General features: G+C 38.0%; 1 protein-coding gene across 2 annotated transcripts; it reads right to left on the bottom strand.

Annotated features, from left to right (window-relative positions):
* Nucleotides 1-3,134: 3,134 nt before the first annotated feature.
* LOC310723319 (uncharacterized protein) lies at nt 3,135-16,455 on the bottom strand. 2 transcript variants are annotated; one of them, XM_083536142.1, is made up of 6 exons: nt 16,229-16,455; nt 10,469-10,786; nt 8,567-8,614; nt 6,649-6,696; nt 4,909-5,028; nt 3,135-4,804 (listed from the first exon to the last, which is right to left on the bottom strand). In XM_083536142.1, exons 1-6 carry the CDS (start codon nt 16,311-16,313, stop codon nt 4,704-4,706), a joined length of 720 nt encoding a protein of 239 aa, XP_083392268.1. In that variant the 5' UTR covers nt 16,314-16,455; the 3' UTR covers nt 3,135-4,703. The 2 variants fall into 2 exon arrangements, with proteins under 2 accessions (XP_083392268.1, XP_083392269.1); XM_083536143.1 differs by lacking the exon at nt 6,649-6,696.
* Nucleotides 16,456-18,393: the final 1,938 nt, after the last annotated feature.

Here is an 18,393-nt window from a genome sequence, read left to right as displayed (position 1 = left end):
AAGTCTGGACTCTGGCTGGGCCACTCAGGACGTTCACAGAGTCGTCCCGTAGCCTCTCGTTTGTTATCTTGGCTGTGTGCTGAGGGTCGTTGTCCTGTTAGAAGATGAACCATAGCCCCAGTCTGAGGTCCAGAGCGCTCTGGAGCAGGCTTACATCTCTGTACTTTGCTGCATTCATCTTTCCCTCGATCCTGACCACTCTCCCAGTTCCTGCTGCTGAAAAATATCCCCACAGCATGATGCTGCCACCACCATGCTTCACTGTAGGGATGGTATTGGCCAGGTGATGAGCAGTGCCTGGTTTCCTCCAGACATGACGCTTGGCATTCAGTCCAAAAAGTTCAATCTTTGTTTCTCATGCTCTGAGAGTCCTTCTGGTGTCTTTTGGCAAACTCCAGGCGAGCTGTCATGTGCCTTTTACTGAGGAGTGTCTTCCTTCTGACCACTCTACCATACAGGCCTGATTGATCGAGTGCTGGAGAGATGGTTGTTCTTTTGGATGGTTCTCCTCTCCACAGAGATATGCTGGATATCTTTAGGATTGACCATCGGGTTCTTGGTCACCTTTCCTAAATAAGGCCCTTCTCACCTGATCGCTCAGTTTGGCCGGGCGGCTCCACTTTAGGAAGAGTCCTGGTAGTTCTAAACTGCTTCCATTTATGGATGATGGAGGCCACTGTGCTCATTAAGACCTTCAATGCTGCAGAAAATGTTTCTGTCTCCTTCCCCAGATCTGTGCCTCAAAACAATCCTGTCTCGAAGGTCTACAGACAATTCATGATTTGGTTTGTGCTCTGACATGCACAGAACTGTGGGACCTTCTATAGACAGGTGTGTGCGTGTCCTAATTATGTCCAATCAACTGAATTGACCACAGGTGGACTCCTATCAAGTTGTAGAAACATCTAAAGGATGATCAGTGAATGCAGGATGCACCTGAGATATATTTTGAGTGTCATGGCAAAGGCTGTGAATACTTATGTACAGTGATTTATTTAATTTATTTTTTTAATAAATTTTCAAAGATTTCAAACAAACTGCTTTAATGTTGTCATTATTGTTTAATGGATTTTTAGGGGAAAAAATGAATTTAATTCGTTTTGGAATGAGGCGGTAACATGACAAAATGTAGATTCTTTATTATCAAAGTGACGGATCGTTAGTGCGCCCTCTCGTGGTATGAGAGGTAAAATTCAAGTTTGAATATTCAGGTATAAAACTAAAAATAATTAAATTATAATAAATAACCGATTTTTTTTTAATGTTGTCAATAAATACAGTATGATTTAGTTAATAAATCATTATGTTGATTGCACTTCAGACTTAAATAACCCTCAAGGCTTAGAGAAATGCATAAAGAACATTTTGACAAAGAAAACAGTAGTGACACATTTACATAAGAAAATAAAATAAATAAACTAATCCCAATGAGTTGTGCCAGTAACATTTGTTCTTGGTGCAATTTTAATCTCGGCTCTGGCAGGGATGTGCATTTTTCTTTCCATTAAAGTAAAAATAATCTAATGAAAATGTTAAAAATAATCAATCAAGTAATGAAGAGTAAAAGAGCTGATCACAAATCTCCCAATGTTTATTTATCAATCTAAGTTAACAAGCTACTCTACTGTATGTGTATGAAACTTAACCAGCAAAGTCATTTATCATGTGATTTCATATTTCTTAACTTTCTTGTTAATTATGAAACAAACAGCTAGCTAATCCAAGTAATTCATTTGCAAAACTCAAATGCATCTTTACATTTGATGCTATTTTCATTACTAATGTATGAATGTATGAACCGACAAACTCCAGGAAATGTTTTTATGTTTTTAAGAAACCATAAGTGTAAAAAAAAAAAAAAAAAAAAGTGAAAGAAGAAAAATAAAAGGAGGAAGAAGTGTTTTAATTTTCTCTTGGAAATCTCCTTGGATAAACATATCACTAGTTTTAAGAATAGAAATTCAATTGAATTGACAATTGACATTGCCCCCTGGTGGTGGTAGTAGGAGTTACTGACGAGCTACAGATGCATAAAGTATTTATGATAGAAAAAAAACACCACCATCACTTCCTTTTTTATAAACAATATTATTGTTTTATATTGGCCACATCATGTTTAAGGGTTATCTTTTTTCCTTTATAACACCTACGCCTTCACCTAAGCTATGTGTGTGGTCTGTACCCACTCTGTTTTAATTTCCCCGTTTGTGAATCATAAACAGTGGTTTAAATGCTGGGAAATTACCTGCAGTGTCTCCAGACAAGTGAATCAATGGTTAGAAGATTGCAATACAACAGAAAACAATACAATTCCAAACGCTGACTGTCATGAAGTCTTCTCAGTGAATTGTACTTGTGTAAACTTTTCTAGAAAAATATATATGCATTGGTGCACTTGGTGTTTTTTTTGTCACCGAGATAAGAAAGTAGGATGTTGTTATGTTCGAGAACAGGAGGCAAGTTATCTGTTTAGAGGAAGCCCACCTGTGTGTATCATTCAGTGTGGGTGTACAATGTGTAAACATATTTTTTTTTTTTTCCGACGTTAAACATACAGTGTATCTGAAAAGTATTTCAGTATTTCAAAAGTAATCCAAAATGGATTCAGTTCGTTATTTTCCTGGAGATTCTACAAAACCCCATCATGAGAACGTGAAAGAAGTTTGTTTGACATCTTTGAAAATTATTACAAATTAAAAAAATGTAAAGAATCCGGCAATGAGACGCAACATTGAGGGGGAATGATTGTGTTTCAGCAGCAGCAGGTTACACAAACAGTAGTAGGGAAGAAAAAAACCCAGAATGTCATTAAATAATTGTAACTTATTTATTTAAGTAGATCAATTCGATTTTTTCAGGAATGTTCAGCTCTACTCAGCATTAGTTTCTTGGCTAATTAATTTGCTTCCTAAATTCTATTGCGGATTTTTTTATTTGGTGTTTAGTTCAAGTTTATTTCACAGAAGTGAACTAAAACAGAAATCTTAGCTTCAAAGAACCTATGAATGATGTGTGTTTATCCTTAACGATGAAGCAATGGCAACTGTGGCAAGGAAAAACTCCCTTAGATGTTATGAGGAAGAAACGTTAAGAGGAACCAGACTCATTTGAGTGATATCAAGAGTGAGATCATAAATCTTAAAAACATCACCAGCGAGTGAGAACTACCATGAGTACTGGAGTGTACGATTATGAGTAATGTCCTTAAATCAAATCAATCCAATCAATCAAATACTTATGGATGCCTGTAGTCCGAGTCAAAGTGTTCCAGTTTTGCTTAGCATGCACAGAAGGCAGCTGGTGTAATCAGTGTAGTAGATTACAGACCCTAGAGATTTCCATTTGTTATCAGATTACAGGAAAGGCTTCATTTTAATGACTCCTTCATGCATCTTTATTGTCATTAGTATTTGCTTTACCGTTCTGACCGATATATTAGCAAGACCTTCATTCGACTTCACATTGCAGATTCAAATGTAAAAGATGGAAAGGTTTAAAGAAGCGAGAAATTCATTATCATATGAATTGAAAAATTAAGCTCTGGATTTCAATCGCCGAATCTTGACCTGTCTAACGCGTGTCAATCAGTTAATGCAGTTCTAAACCCACACAAGTGAAGAGCAACGATCGGACATGAAGACAACCACAATATGAGAGTGTGAGTACTCGAGGTACTCTCACCTACAAGTAGATACCCAACTATGCAACAATAAGCTTTTTAATGAGTCAGAAATTAGTCACATTTTAACACCTTTGACATCATCAGCTTTAATAGTGTGAGTACAGAACCAGGAGGCACCTTTTTTTGTTTTTATGACACTAATGGTTTCTAGAACCATTTTACGAAGCTAACAACCTTTAACTCTACAAAGTTTTCACCTTTCAAACTCAATGATGTTTGAGTGGGAATGAAAAAAGAATTCACAGTAATAAATCTAATAAACCAATGAGGAACCTTTGAAGAATCCTGTGCTTGTTGCATGCTAATTCTGAGGTACAAACTCCAAATTTTGCTCATTATTATCTACTTAATATACATAACCAGGGTTTCAATATACATTTATCTTTCTTTAAGGCTTCAGGGGTTCATTATATAGTTAAGGTTTCCAAGCTTTCAAGAAAGTCATTCTAAGAATTGACTAAACGGAATTTTGTGCAACAAATACGTAGATATCGCAGAAACTCAATAATGATTTCCTCAAAAGTTCTTTAAGGGTTCAACAAATAATTACTAACATCCCAAAAAGGGATCGACTTGGAACCCTTTCTGACATGAACACACTCCATTGTTAAAGAAAATAGTGAGTTTGGAAAACCCCTTGTTGTACAGTTCTTTATAAAACCTTCAACTGTTATTGCAGAGGGACATTGACTAATACCTCAAGGGCTTATTATGTCGAGTTTAGACCGAACAATTCACATTTCTCATACAATCGGAACGTTTAAGACAAAAGCATGTTTTTAAGTTTGCCGTTTGAAAAGGTGGAAAATGAAAGTCTAAAACACATCAGAATTAGAGCTGCATGTTCCGTGCCCAGCGTACATGCAACAGGTTTCCTGGCAACTGCAAAAGACGGAACAGACCCTTAAAAATAACCCTCTGCAAAACCACACATGCACACACACACACACACACTTCTATTTCAGGTCAGGTCTTGCACTGCTCGGGTTCGAAGTTGTGAAAAAAAGGTGATGATCTCATTTCATGTTTTAATTTGCCTTTGTGATGCGTGACCTTGTTTTTTAAATGTGTTCGAGCTTCTTCTGTGTGTGTGGATCGTGTTACTGTTGATGTAAATAGGTTCTGCAAAAAAAAAAATATATATATATTATTCATAATTTTATTAATAATAACAACATTAATTCGTTTTTAATTAAATACAAGCTGACTGTAGTGTATTTTCTCACCCTGAGTGAAACTTCTGTACCTCTTTTTGCACTTGAAAATTATAACCATCAGACCTGCAAGCAGAATCAAACCTCCCAGTACTGAAAGCACAATCTGCAGTATATAGAAATCCTGAGGATCTGAAAGTTGAGATAACAAGAAATGAGTCACAATAACAGACTTACTGTGTTTAATGAAATACTTCTTATGTGGAGCTTTTTAAGTAGTTCTGCTGGTGCGATGTTTAACATAAAAACATTGACTTTCTCCCAGGTAGAAAATAAATAAAATATACAGTGGACATTAAAATATGTACACCCCCTTTAAATGTTTACATATTGTTGTATGAGATTCTATAAAATTCCTGAATTCATTCAGTGCTCCATGATCTCAACAGCACAGCAGAAATGCAGGAAATCTTCATTTAAAAACAGAAAAACTGAAATTTTCTTCTATCTTAAGTCGAGTCCAGTCGGCTTTATTGCCATTTTAACCATATAAATGAAACAACGTTTCCCCAGGAACAAGCTGCTCCAGCAGCAATATAATTAACAAAAATGAACACAAGGAACACAGAAATGCACGTGACTCTAAACTGACAACACAAAGTGCACATGTACAACATTTAGTCCAAAAAAAAAAAAGAAAAACACACAAGACAACATGAGACGGGAAAAACATTAACACAGTAGCGCCGACCTGTACAGTTGTATAAACGAGAAGGAACGTCCATATACAGGAAGAAGATGAAGGTTGTGTGCAGAAATACAGCACATGGCTACATGAATGGATGTAAACTTTTGGGTGTTTTTTTGTAAATCCCTGACCTAGATTCATTTGGAAATCTGAGGAATTACGTAATTATATAGTCATTCAAATTAAGAAATTGTTGCTATCCATCCAGTGAGAAACAAATAACATTCACAAGCTTCGAGAGTTATGCAAAGAGGAGTGGCAAAAGACATTAGGAAGAGTCTCCAAACTGGGAGCATTCTCTGGTGGGGCATTCAAGACCAGCTTGAAAGCAGGTGAGAACCTGGAGCCATCTCTGCTCTTCAGGACTGCTTTAAAATGTACTGACTGGGAGATGTTCAGGAAGACTGCAACTAACAATCAAGATCATCAGGGTCTCACACACACTTTACTCTCCTAAAGTCTGGAAAGAGGTACAGAAGCAATCGGGTCTCACATCCAGACTGTGTAACAGTTTTTTCCCACAAGCCATCAGACTCCTCAACAAGACTCCTCAAAAGATTGAACTTTATGTGGTGAGGACACTTACTAGTTCTTATCCCTATGTTTTCTGTGATTGTTGTTTTATGTAGCACCAGGGTTCAGGAAGAACGTTGGTTCTTCCCCAGATATCTTTTTCTACTCTGCTCCAATCATCTTCCTGTCAATCTTGCCAAGCCCCTACATATGAGTAACAACCCCAGTCCTTTATGACTGTCTTGAGAATTAAGATAAGAGCTCATTTGATTGTGGGCCATGTTGACAATTGTCTGACCACAAAACCTCCAGCGACCGTTTTTTTTTTTTTTTTTACGTTTTTTAAAAGTAAAGCGGTGTACAGCTTTTAATTCCACTTTATATTATAACTAAATGTCTAAAACACTCAAAGGAAATCAGTCACATAAAGCACAGAGTAAGAAAGAGTTTGATTCTTTAATAGTGTTTCCAATATTTCTTACACGTCAAACACGTCCTAAAGTCTGTAGCACATGCGTTCAGTATTGCAGCTACTGAATTAAAGCTGTTACCTGATGCGGATGATGTGGAGTTATTAGTAGAGGTCTGCTCTGGGATTTCTGTAATTTAAGAAAAATAAATGATAAGTAATTTAATGCATGAGCTAAATAATGTGAAATGCAGTGTTCCTCTAAGAATTAATCAAGTGGGTAGCTTTTTTTTCCTGCCATCCCATTTCAGTCCACATGTGTGTACTATATATAGAACTGTTTATTCTATGATACATTTTGCCCTCTGTTTTTCATAAATTCCTGTATCTCTAAGGTCACTATTTGCTTTCTGGTGGCTTCTCTGACCAAATGTTTCTTGCTTGGACGTCTTGTTCTTACTGACGTGCAGGTTTTGGCAGATCGTTGGTATTGAAATGCATTTTCCATTTCTTGTATACCCTAATTATACCCTTTATTAATCTACAATCCTTAATAGGTGTATTTCTATTACTTTACTGCAGAGTTGTTTTAGGAGCTCTTCAGAACTCTTCAGGAAACTGCTTTTATATGAATCTGTATTTTAAAACCCAAAAGTTACATTACACAATGTTTTTTCTTTTTTTTTTATGTTTTGATTTATTTTTTTCTTTCATTAAAAAGCTTTAATTCATTATGACCTTGAAGGCAATTGCTTATTTCTGAAGTTGTTTGAGATGTTTCAGTAAAGGGGGTGTATATCTTTTAATTCCACTTAATATTTAATCTCATTTTCAACATTTTCTAATGGTGTAAATGCAGTGCAATTCATGGCAAATAAAATCACATTATACTAAAAAAAACGAGATTGCCTAATATATCAGAATCATTGCCTAATATAATTTATATATTTAACTGAAGACACGATCACATAAAAACAAAAAACAGTCCAGAGAAATATGGTTGTCAGGTATGTATATTGTATATAAACAATTACAGTGTGAATACCAAACAGAAACAGCACATCAGTATTGTCCAGTGTTGTTTAAGCTTATCTTTACCATATCTTGATATTCAGGGTCTTGATTTTGCTTTTTTTTTTTTCTTCACATTATTGTACAATAGTTTACTACTTACTCGACTTCTGCCTGTTTTTATTTATGATTTGGGATATTTTTTTACATTTGGCTGCTTGGTTTAATAATAAAATTGCATTTGCATCCTACTCTACCTGCATTACATAGCAATACTTGCAAAATGGATGCAGGTGGAACCAACACCATGATGGCCATTCCAACTCTGAACTCAGTTCAGTTCCTACAGTGGATCCTCATGTTCTCCAAAAAAACCTTTTGACAGCATTTTTGTGCATTCAAAACGCTTCCTTCTGCAGAAATAGTCCATTAAACTCAATCCTCAGAAGAAGCAAATGCTGAGCTACATGTTCACTGGAACAGCCTGGCAGTGGGTTGAAGCTTGTTGGAATTTTAGGGAAAGTGTTTGGGCAGAGAAAGTTAGGAAGGCTTAGGAAGGCTAAAATCAAAGAGCAACCAACACTTTCAGCAGAACTCCAGTCTGAGGCCAATGTGGCAGCCAACCATGAGGAACTTCTACCCAAGGCTGACAAGATAGCCATCCCTGCCTCATGAAATGTCCTCCACAGCCACATTCTAGCCAGCGCTAGAAAGGCAACCTCCCTTGCAGAGGACCTTCCTTCTGAGGTCCAAATGAACTTACAGTCATGTTCTAGACAGAGGCCAATGTGGTAACCTCCCTGCTGCCCCTCAATACTCGGTTTCTGCTGAGGTTAAACGCTGCCTATTTTCTGCTTATTATTTTGGATCTTGATTTGGGTTTGACTGCCTGGTTTATAAATCAAATGTCCTTGAACTGCATTTGCATCCTCTTTTACGCACATTACATGACAACGGTCCTTTGCTAATGTTTTTCAACCACTGACCCCACTTTATGCACTTGATAACACATGCATTCATTATTGTTTGTACTGAATCAAAGTTGTTACCTGATGAAGAGGGTGTGGAGTTATAATCAGGCCTCTGTTCTGTGATTTCTGTAATGTAAGCAAAATAAATGATGAGTAAATTGTGCAAATGATACGCTGTGATATGCTGTAGTTGCCGGGGCCAAAAACATTACAATTTGTTGGTGTTCCTGAATCGAGTAGTAGCGATAATAACAATGGGTTTTACAGACCCAGAATGCAGTGTGCAAATGTACATGAAAATGTGCAACTCCAAATTATGGTGGCGGCTTGATTTGGTTATTTTACAAAATATGAGATGATATAAAAGTTAGCATGAAAGCTTTGGAAGACGATCTGGTTGAGTAAAGTGTATTAATGCGGAGGTGAGAAAACTGGACAGACTCAAGGACTAAAGCACTGCCGCATCTCTCCCTTTACCAATGGTTAAATGTCATGTTATCTATATCTGATGCAGAGAAGCTCGTCCATGCGTTTATGACCTCTAGAATAGACTACTGTAATGCATTACTAGGTGGATGTCCTGCATCATTAATAAACAAGCTTCAGTTAGTTCAGAATGCCGCAGCAAGAGTTCTTACTAGGTCAAGAAAATACGATCATATAACCCCAATCTTATCGTCCCTACATTGGCTTCCTATTAAGTTTCGAATAGACTACAAACTACTGCTACTCACTTATAAAGCACTAAATGGTTTGGCTCCCATGTATCTATCCAGTCTCTTAACATGCTACAATCCGTCACGCTCCCTGAGATCTCAAAACTCTGGGCTTCTAGTAGTTCCTAGAATAGCAAAGTCCACTAAAGGCGGTAGAGCATTTTCACATTTAGCTCCTAAACTCTGGAATAGTCTTCCTGACAGTGTTCGGGGTTCAGATACACTCTCCCAGTTTAAGTGTAGATTAAAAACATATCTTTTTAGCAAAGCCTACACATAACACACATCACGCACATCACATCACAACCTTGTGCTCCAGAACATCTGATCACATGCACATTATCAACTTGTGCTGTTAATATCATGAACAGCAGCTACGCTAATTCCTCTCCACTGCTTCTCTTTCTCTCCCCATCCCGAGGCTTCCTGAGGTTTGGCCAGCTCCAGTCACGTCCCACCTCGTGAAGATTATGGACCTATGGATGATCATGGAGAAGTAGATGCCGAGTGTTTAAAGGCCCTGGCATGGAGAAGCTGATGCTGGATCTATGATGATCACAAATTGTTCTGTATTGTTGAAAGATTTATGACCAAACTTTTGATGTCACCCATATGAGGATGGGTTCCCCTTTGAGTCTGGTTCCTCTCAAGGTTTCTTCCTCATATCATCTAAGGGAGTTTTTCCTTGCCACTGTCGCCACGGCTGCTCATCAGGGACAAACGCACACCATTCACCTTCACTGTTGTTTTCTGTAAAGCTGCTTTGAGACAATGTCTGTTGTGAAAAGCGCTATACAAATAAACTTGACTTGACTTGACTTGAATGTAAATGCACTGCAGGTATTTAAAAGACAAAGATTTAATGTAAATGTAAAACCATTACCAAATTAAAACAATGCATGTAAATGCATGTTGAAAACTCTGATGGAAAATTTTCAACTAAAGGTTAAAAAGCCAATTTGTCTTTATTGTTGCAAAATAATAGTTTGCTCTGTTGATCACATTAATCAATTGAACACAACAGTTTAATTCTTATATGAAGTTAAACATTATATATAATGATTTACAATACAATGAATCTAAAGAGGAAAGTGAAGTAAGAAAACTGGACTGCACTGATGCCAGAAACAGATGTGTGGTGCATTTGTGTGGCCAAAACTGTGTGGAACTGGGATATTCTTCATTGGAAAAAACCATAACACTTAAATGAACGTTTATGAATGTGGAGTAATTCAAAGTAAATGGTAAACTGGAAAAAACTTGCCTGAGGATAGTTTCAGTGAGATGATGTGTGTTTGGATTCTGTTGTCGTTGAATACGATTTTGCAAGTGTAGTTGCCAGTGTCTTCCTGTGCGACATCGCTGATGATGATCGACCCATTCAGCATGAATTGAAGTTTGCTTTCAGTGTGGAATGTTATTGTGTCATTTGCATTTCCCAGGTAAATGATGGCCAGAAGTTTGCCTTTGTCCATCTGTTTCCATTCAGCTGATCTGATGCGTTCGCTGTCAGACTCCACATGAGGTAGATGAAAAATAAAAGTTTGACCCTCCTTCACAAACCACTCTGTGATGTTCACACCTTTCAGAAAAAAAAACATTGCTATTATCATTATTTGCTTAGTCTTTTTGCACATGATTTGATGATTTAGGCTGGGGACTAAACTATGTCAATTCATGTTAACAATTAGTTTATGCTTCTGTTTTTGCACTGTCCAATCATGTGAGACATCATGCTTTTTGTTTGTAATTCACAGAATGTAATTTTAAACTCTGGATTGCTCATGCTATGTTTTCTCTCATCCTCTGCCTTACTGTTTTCCTTATTTCAATACTTTTATTATTCAAATATTTTAAGAATCCTTTCCTTTCTTTATTTTTTCCCCTTGTTTGTTTCCATTGCTGTCCAGCATTAAATAAATCATAAATAAAATGAAATACAAGCCTGCACAAAAATGTAACTATAATCCAGGTCAGTAATGGAGTTGTTATTGTGATCTTTTTCAAGCAAAGCAGCACCTGGCTAGAAGGATCAAGCTTTGCATTTCTTTTTACTACTGTACGTAAATACACATTTATGAAAATGACATTTTTCACCTAAAGAAATCTACTTTGATCTCTAATGAGTGATAATTCACACCAGAATGCACGCTACAACACGTCTTACTGTAAAACGGAGACATTATATATATATATACTCTATGAGTGATAATTCACACCGGAATGCACGCTACAAGACGTTCTACTGTGTCATTATCACTCATAGTGTTAGCCCCCTTTCTGATTATAATATATATATATATATATATATATATATATATATATATATATATATATATATACACACACACACACACACACACACATACACACAGTGGTACCTCGACATACGAGTTTAATTCGTTCCGTAACCTTGCTCGTATGTCAAATTGCTCGTATTTCAAAGCAAATTTCCCCATTGAAATTCATTGAAATGCCATTAACCCGTTACAGCCCCCAAAATGCCACCCCAGTTGTTTTTGTTACGTGTTTTTGAATAAGAAAAATGTATTTATAAATGACAAATATTGTATAAAAACATAATAAAAGAGAAGGTAAAAAAATAAACTGGTTAAGCATAGTACATATCATTGAAGTACTACGCCCGTACTGCCTCGCCAAGTCAATCACTCGCACACCTTGCTCATGTTTTCCTATGATTTCACGCTTTAATTCAATACATCAAGTCAAGTCAAGAGGCTTTTATTGTCATTTCTACTATACACAGTGGTACACAGTAAAAAAACGAGACAACGTTCCTCCGGAATCCTGGTGCTACACTAAACAACATAAAGCTACAACACAACACAAAGCTACATAAAGTGCATCGAGTGCAACCTGGTGCAAACAGTGCAGACAAACATAAGACAACACAACACAAGACAAGACAAAAAAAAACAAATATAGCGCCGACCAGTAAACCTAAAAACTATACCCGGGAGTGAATATAACATCATCTTCTGCGCCCTGACCTTTCCACTCACTTTCATGGTTATAAAAAGAAATGTGATAAAGTACTGTAAATGTACAAAAAGCACAAAACGCGAGCTCAACTTATCAATAATGTTTCGACAGCGAGGCAAACAAGCACACTGACTGACGCCAGTGTTGCTGATTCATCGCGAGATTCGTCACAGCCACGTGTTAGCGTGCGCGCACATTCAAACCTTTGTTTGTGTGCGTGTGTATGGAGACTCAATTTTTCTCACATTTTTGCTCGCGTATCAAAGCAAAAAATCGACCGAGTGACCGCTTGTATCTCAAAAAACTTGCACTCGTATGTCGAGGTACCACTGTATATATATATACAGTGGGTACGGAAAGTATTCAGACCCCTTAAATCTTTCACTCTTTGTTATATTGCAGCCATTCGCTAAAATCATTTAAGTTCATTCTTCTTCATGAATGTACACATATCTACTAAATACTGAGCAAAGGGTCTGAATACTTAGGACCATGTGATATTTCAGTTTTTCTTTTTTAATAAATCTTCAACAATGTCAACAATTCTGTGTTTTTCTGTCAGTATGGGGTGCTGTGTGTACATTAATGAGGAAGAAGAATGAACCTAAATGATTTTAGCAAATGGCTGCAATATAACAAAGAGTAAAAAATTTAAGGGGGTCTGAATACTTTCCGTACCCACTGTATATATATATATATATATATATATATATATATATATATATATATATATATATATATATATATATATATATATACATATATATATATATACATACAGTGAGGAAAATAAGTATTTGAACACCCTACTATTTTGCAAGTTCTCCCACTTAGAAATCATGGAGGGGTCTGAAATTGTCATCGTAGGTGCATGTCCACTGTGAGAGACATAATCTAAAAAAAAGAAAATCGAGAAATCACAATATATGATTTTTTTACTATTTATTTGTATGATACAGCTGCTAATAAGTATTTGAACACCTGTTTATCAGCTAGAATTCTGACCCTCAAAGACCTGTTAGTCTGCCTTTAAAATGTCCACCTCCACTACATTTATTATCCTAAATTAGATGCACCTGTTTGAGGTCGTTAGCTGCATAAAGACACCTGTCCACCCCATACAATCAGTAAGAATCCAACTACTAACATGGCCAAGACCAAAGAGCTGTCCAAAGACACTAGAGACAAAATTGTACACCTCCACAAGGCTGTTAAGGGCTACAGGGAAATTGCCAAGCAGCTTGGTGAAAAAAAGGTCCACTGTTGGAGCAATCATTAGAAAATGGAAGAAGCTAAACATGACTGTCAATCTTCCTCGGACTGGGTCTCCATGCAAGATCTCACCTCGTGGGGTCTCAATGATCCTAAGGAAGGTGAGAAATCAGCCCAGAACTACACGGGAGGAGCTGGTCAATGACCTGAAAAGAGCTGGGACCACCATTTCCAAGGTTACTGTTGGTAATACACTAAGACGTCATGGTTTGAAATCATGCATGGCACGGAAGGTTCCCCTGCTTAAACCAGCACATGTCAAGGCACGTTTTAAGTTTGCCAATGACCATTTGGATAATCCAGAGGAGTCATGGGAGAAAGTTATGTGGTCAGATGAGACCAAAATAGAACTTTTGGGTCATAATTCTACTAAACGTGTTTGTAGGAAGAAGACTGATGAGTACCATCCCAAGAAACACCATCCCTACTGTGAAGCATGGGGGTGGTAGCATCATGCTTTGGGGGTGTTTTTCTGCACATGGGACAGGGCGACTGCACTGTATTAAGGAGAGGATGACCGGGGCCATGTATTGCGAGATTTTGGGGAACAACCTTCTTCCCTCAGTTAGAACATTGAAGATGGGTCGAGGCTGGGTCTTCCAACATGACAATGACCCGAAGCACACAGCCAGGATAACCAAGGAGTGGCTCTGTAAGAAGCATATCAAGGTTCTGGCGTGGCCTAGCCAGTCTCCAGACCTAAACCCAATAGAGAATCTTTGGAGGGAGCTCAAACTCCGTGTTTCTCAGCGACAGGCCAGAAACCTGACTGATCTAGAGAAGATCTGTGTGGAGGAGTGGGCCAAAATCCCTCCTGCAGTGTGTGCAAACCTGGTGAAAAACTACAGGAAACGTTTGACCTCTGTAATTGCAAACAAATGCTACTGTACCAAATATTAACATTGACTTTCTCAGGTGTTCAAATACTTATTTGCAGCTGTATCATACAAATAAATAGTTAAAAAATCATACATTGTGATTTCTGGATTTTTTTTTTAGATTATGTCTCTCACAGTGGACATGCACCTACGATGACAATTTCAGACCCCTCCATGATTTCTAAGTGGGAGAACTTGCAAAATAGCAGGGTGTTCAAATACTTATTTTCCTCACTGTATGTACACACACACACACACACACACACACACACACACACACACAATATCAAAATTAGAGAACAATTTATAAACAATTGAACAATTTTGAAATAATGTGATCTTCACTGCTCAACAGTTGAAGGAGTTTTTGTCCTGTCTATACCATGCTACCAGAACACCTTTTCCACAAAATAACTAAGGCATTTTCAAAAAAACTTTATTTTGCAGAAAACACACTGATCATAATTAGAGAACACTTCCAGATACCTCCCAGTTATTGGTGTTAATCTGGTACCTGGTGCTAATTTCCTTGATTATCTGTCAACCCCTATTTAAAATTTAGTTTTTCTTCAGCCATTCAGAGGTGGACTTGCTGGTGTGTTTTGGATCATTGTGCTGCTACAGAACTCAAGTTTGCTTCAGCTCGAGGTCACAAACAGATGGCCAGACATTCTCCTTCAGGAAACAGCAAAATTCATGGTTCCATTTATCACAGCAAGTATTCCAGGTCCTGAAGCAGCAAAACAGCCCCAGACCATTACACTACCACCACTAATGCGGTGTTACTGTTACGCCAGACGTAACGGGACGCACACATTCCAAAAAGGTCAACTTTTGTCTCATCAGTCCACAGGGTATTTTCCCAAAAACCTTGGGGATTATCAAGATGTTTTCTGGCAAAACTGAGACGAGCCTTTATGTTCTTTTTGCTCAGCAGCGGTTTTCATCTTGGAACTTCTGGACCTTTTTTGCCCAGTCTCTTTCTTATGGTGGAATCATGAACACTGACTTTAACTGAGGCAAGTGAGGCTGCAGTTCTTTGGATGTTGTTGTGGGGTCATTTGTGACCTCTTGAATGAGTCGTCGCTGTGCTCTTGGGGTAATTTTGGTTGGCCGGCCACTCCTGGGAAGGTTCTCCACTGTTTCATATTGTTACCATTTGTGAATAACGGCTTGACTGTGGTTCGCTGGAGTCCCAAAGCTTTAGAAATGGCTTTATAACCCTTTCCAGACTGATAGATCTCAATTACTTTCTTTCTCATTTGTTTCTGAATTTATTTGGCTCTCGGCATGATGTCTAGCTTTTGAGGATCTTTTGGTCTACTTCACTTTGTCAGGCAGGTCCTATTTAAGAGATTTCTTGATTGTGAACAGGTGTGGCAGTAATCAGGCCTGGGGGTGTGGCGAGTGAAATTGAGCTCAGGTGTGATAAACCACAGTTTTAACAGGGGGGAAAACACTTTTTCACACAGGGCCATGTAGTTTTGGATTTTGTTTTCCCTCAATAATAAAAACCTTCATTTAAAAACTGTATGTCGTGTTAACTTGTGTATCTTTTACATATTTTTTAATTAGTTTGATGATCTGAAACATTAAAGTGTGACAAAGATGCAAAAAAAAAAAAAAAAAAAAATCAGAAAGAGGGCAAACAATTTTTTTACACCACGCTCTCTCTCTCTCTCTCTCTCTCTCTCTCTCTCTCTCTCTCTCTCTCTCTCTCTCTCTCTCTCTCATTTATATATATATATATATATATATATATATATATATATATATATATATATATATATATATATATTACACTGATGTTTAAAAGAAACATTCTGCTTTTACCCATATTCTTTATAGACATAAATCATCATCAGACTCACCTTCGGTCAGTACGAAAAGAGTAACCACAATGATGACTGTATATTTATGAATCTTCATTTCAGAGTAGATCTCTTCTTTAAACATCCACCACCTGTGTGTTTCTCCTCTTCAGCTTATTTACACTGCTCATTCTATTCTTATTTTCTTCATTCGCTTCTTACACTGCAGGAGACAGAGGAAAACCTGCTCTTGCTTTGTGACCGTGAGGCGATGTTGTGGTTCTGTGGTCTCGTCATGAGTAATTAGGAGCGATCTCTTGGCTGTAAGTGTTTTAGTAAGCGGATGCAGAAAGAGATGAAAAGCAGACATGCTCTGCCTCTAACTGGATAAATCGAGACACTGCACACAAACACGTTAATTTGTGCAGAATTCACAGTATCGTTTCAAGTTATCATCTTGTTTACTACAATAAACATCATGACATCTTTTTTCTTGTGCTGTTAGTATAGGTGCAGGCTGCCACATCTAAACTTGACGCCTCTTAAGCAAATAATGTAAAGCTTAAGAACATTAGTTTTTCCAGGACACTGGCTGATCTTTTTTTGAAAAGAATGAATGCAGCAATATAGAAACCTTGAATTGTCACCCCTCTCAGTGACCTTTGTTTGAGCCCTGGCCCCAAAATGCTGTTTGTGGACTACAGTTCAGCGTTCAACACCATAATTCCCTCCACGCTCACCCCTAAGTTGGAGGGCCTAGGACTCAGCCTGCCACTGTGCCAATAGATCTCCAACTTCCTATACTGCACATGGACACTTTAAGGACAATTACTAAATCACTTTAATTTGTACTTCCAATATCTGCCATACACATCCATGTATATACATACAGTGGGTACAGAAAGTATTCAGACCCCCTTACATTTTTCACTCTTTTTTATTTTGCAGCCATTTGCTAAAATCATTTAAGTTCATTTCTTTTCCTCATGAATGTACACACAGCACCCTATATTGACAGGAAAACACAGAATTGTTGACACTGTTGCAGATTTATTAAAAAAGAAAAACTGAAATATCACATGGTCCTAAGTATTCAGACCCTTTGCTCAGTATTTAGTAGAAGCCCCCTTTTGATCTAATATAGCCAGGAGTCTTTTTGGGAAAGATGCAACAAGTTTTTCACACCTGGATTCAGGGATCCTCTGCCATTCCTCCTTGCAGATCCTCTCCAGTTCTGTCAAGTTGGACGGTAAACGTTGGTGGACAGCTATTTTTAGGTCTCTCCAGAGATGCTCAATTGGGTTTAAGTCAGGGCTCTGGCTGGGCCATTCAAGAACAGTCACGGAGTTGTTGTGAAGCCACTCCTTCGTTATTTTAGCTGTGTGCTTAGGGTCATTGTCTTGTTGGAAGGTAAACCTTCAGCCCAGTCTGAGGTCCAGAGCACTCTGGAGAAGGTTTTCGTCCAGGATATCCCTGTGCTTGGCCGCATTCATCTTTCCCTTGATTGCAACCAGTCGTCCTGTCCCTGCAGCTAAAAAACACCCCCACAGCATGATGCTGCCACCACCATGCTTCATTGTTGAGACTATACTGGACAGGTGATGAGCAGTGCCTGGTTTTCTCCACACATACCGCTTAGAATTAAGGCCAAAAAGTTCTATCTTGGTCTCATCAGACCAGAGAATCTTATTTCTCACCATCTTGGAGAACTCCATGCGGGTTTTCATGTGTCCTGCACTGAGGAGAGGCTTCCGTCGGGCCACTCTGCTATAAAGCCCCACTGGTGAAGGGCTGCAGTGATGGTTGACTTTCTACAACTTTCTCCCATCTCCCGACTGCATCTCTGGAGCTCAGCCACAGTGATCTTTGGGTTTTTCTTTACCTCTCTCACCAAGGCTCTTCTCCCCCGATAGCTTAGTTTGGCCGGACGGCCAGCTCTAGGAATGGTTCTGGTCGTCCCAAACATCTTCCATTTGAGGATTATGGAGGCCACTGTGCTCTTAGGAACCTTAAGTGCAGCAAAAAAATTTTTGGAACCTTGGCCAGATCTGTGCCTTGCCACAATTCTGTCTCTGAGCTCTTCAGGCAGTTCCTTTGACCTTAATGATTCTCATTTGCTCTGACATGCATTGTGATCTGTAAGGTCTTATATAAACAGGTGTGTGGCTTTCCCAATCAAGTCTAATCAGTATAATCAAAAATTGCTGGACTCAAATGAAGGTGTA

This window comes from Silurus aristotelis, assembly GCF_946808225.1.
Source record: "Silurus aristotelis genome assembly, chromosome: 3".
Taxonomy (NCBI): Eukaryota; Metazoa; Chordata; class Actinopteri; order Siluriformes; family Siluridae; genus Silurus; species Silurus aristotelis.
This window is presented reverse-complemented; position numbering and strand designations above follow the sequence as displayed.

What these genes read in the sequence shown, in the direction of transcription:
- LOC310723319 (XM_083536142.1), bottom strand. Translation starts at nt 16,313, where the DNA reads ATGTTTAAAGAAGAGATCTACTCTGAAATGAAGATTCATAAATATACA. An exon ending in CTCACTGAAACTATCCTCAG is followed by an intron (nt 8,615 to 10,468) that starts GCAAGTTTTTTC and finishes CTTACATTACAG; the next exon opens with AAATCACAGAACAGAGGCCT. An exon ending in CTCCACACCCTCTTCATCAG is followed by an intron (nt 6,697 to 8,566) that starts GTAACAACTTTG and finishes CTTAAATTACAG; the next exon opens with AAATCCCAGAGCAGACCTCT.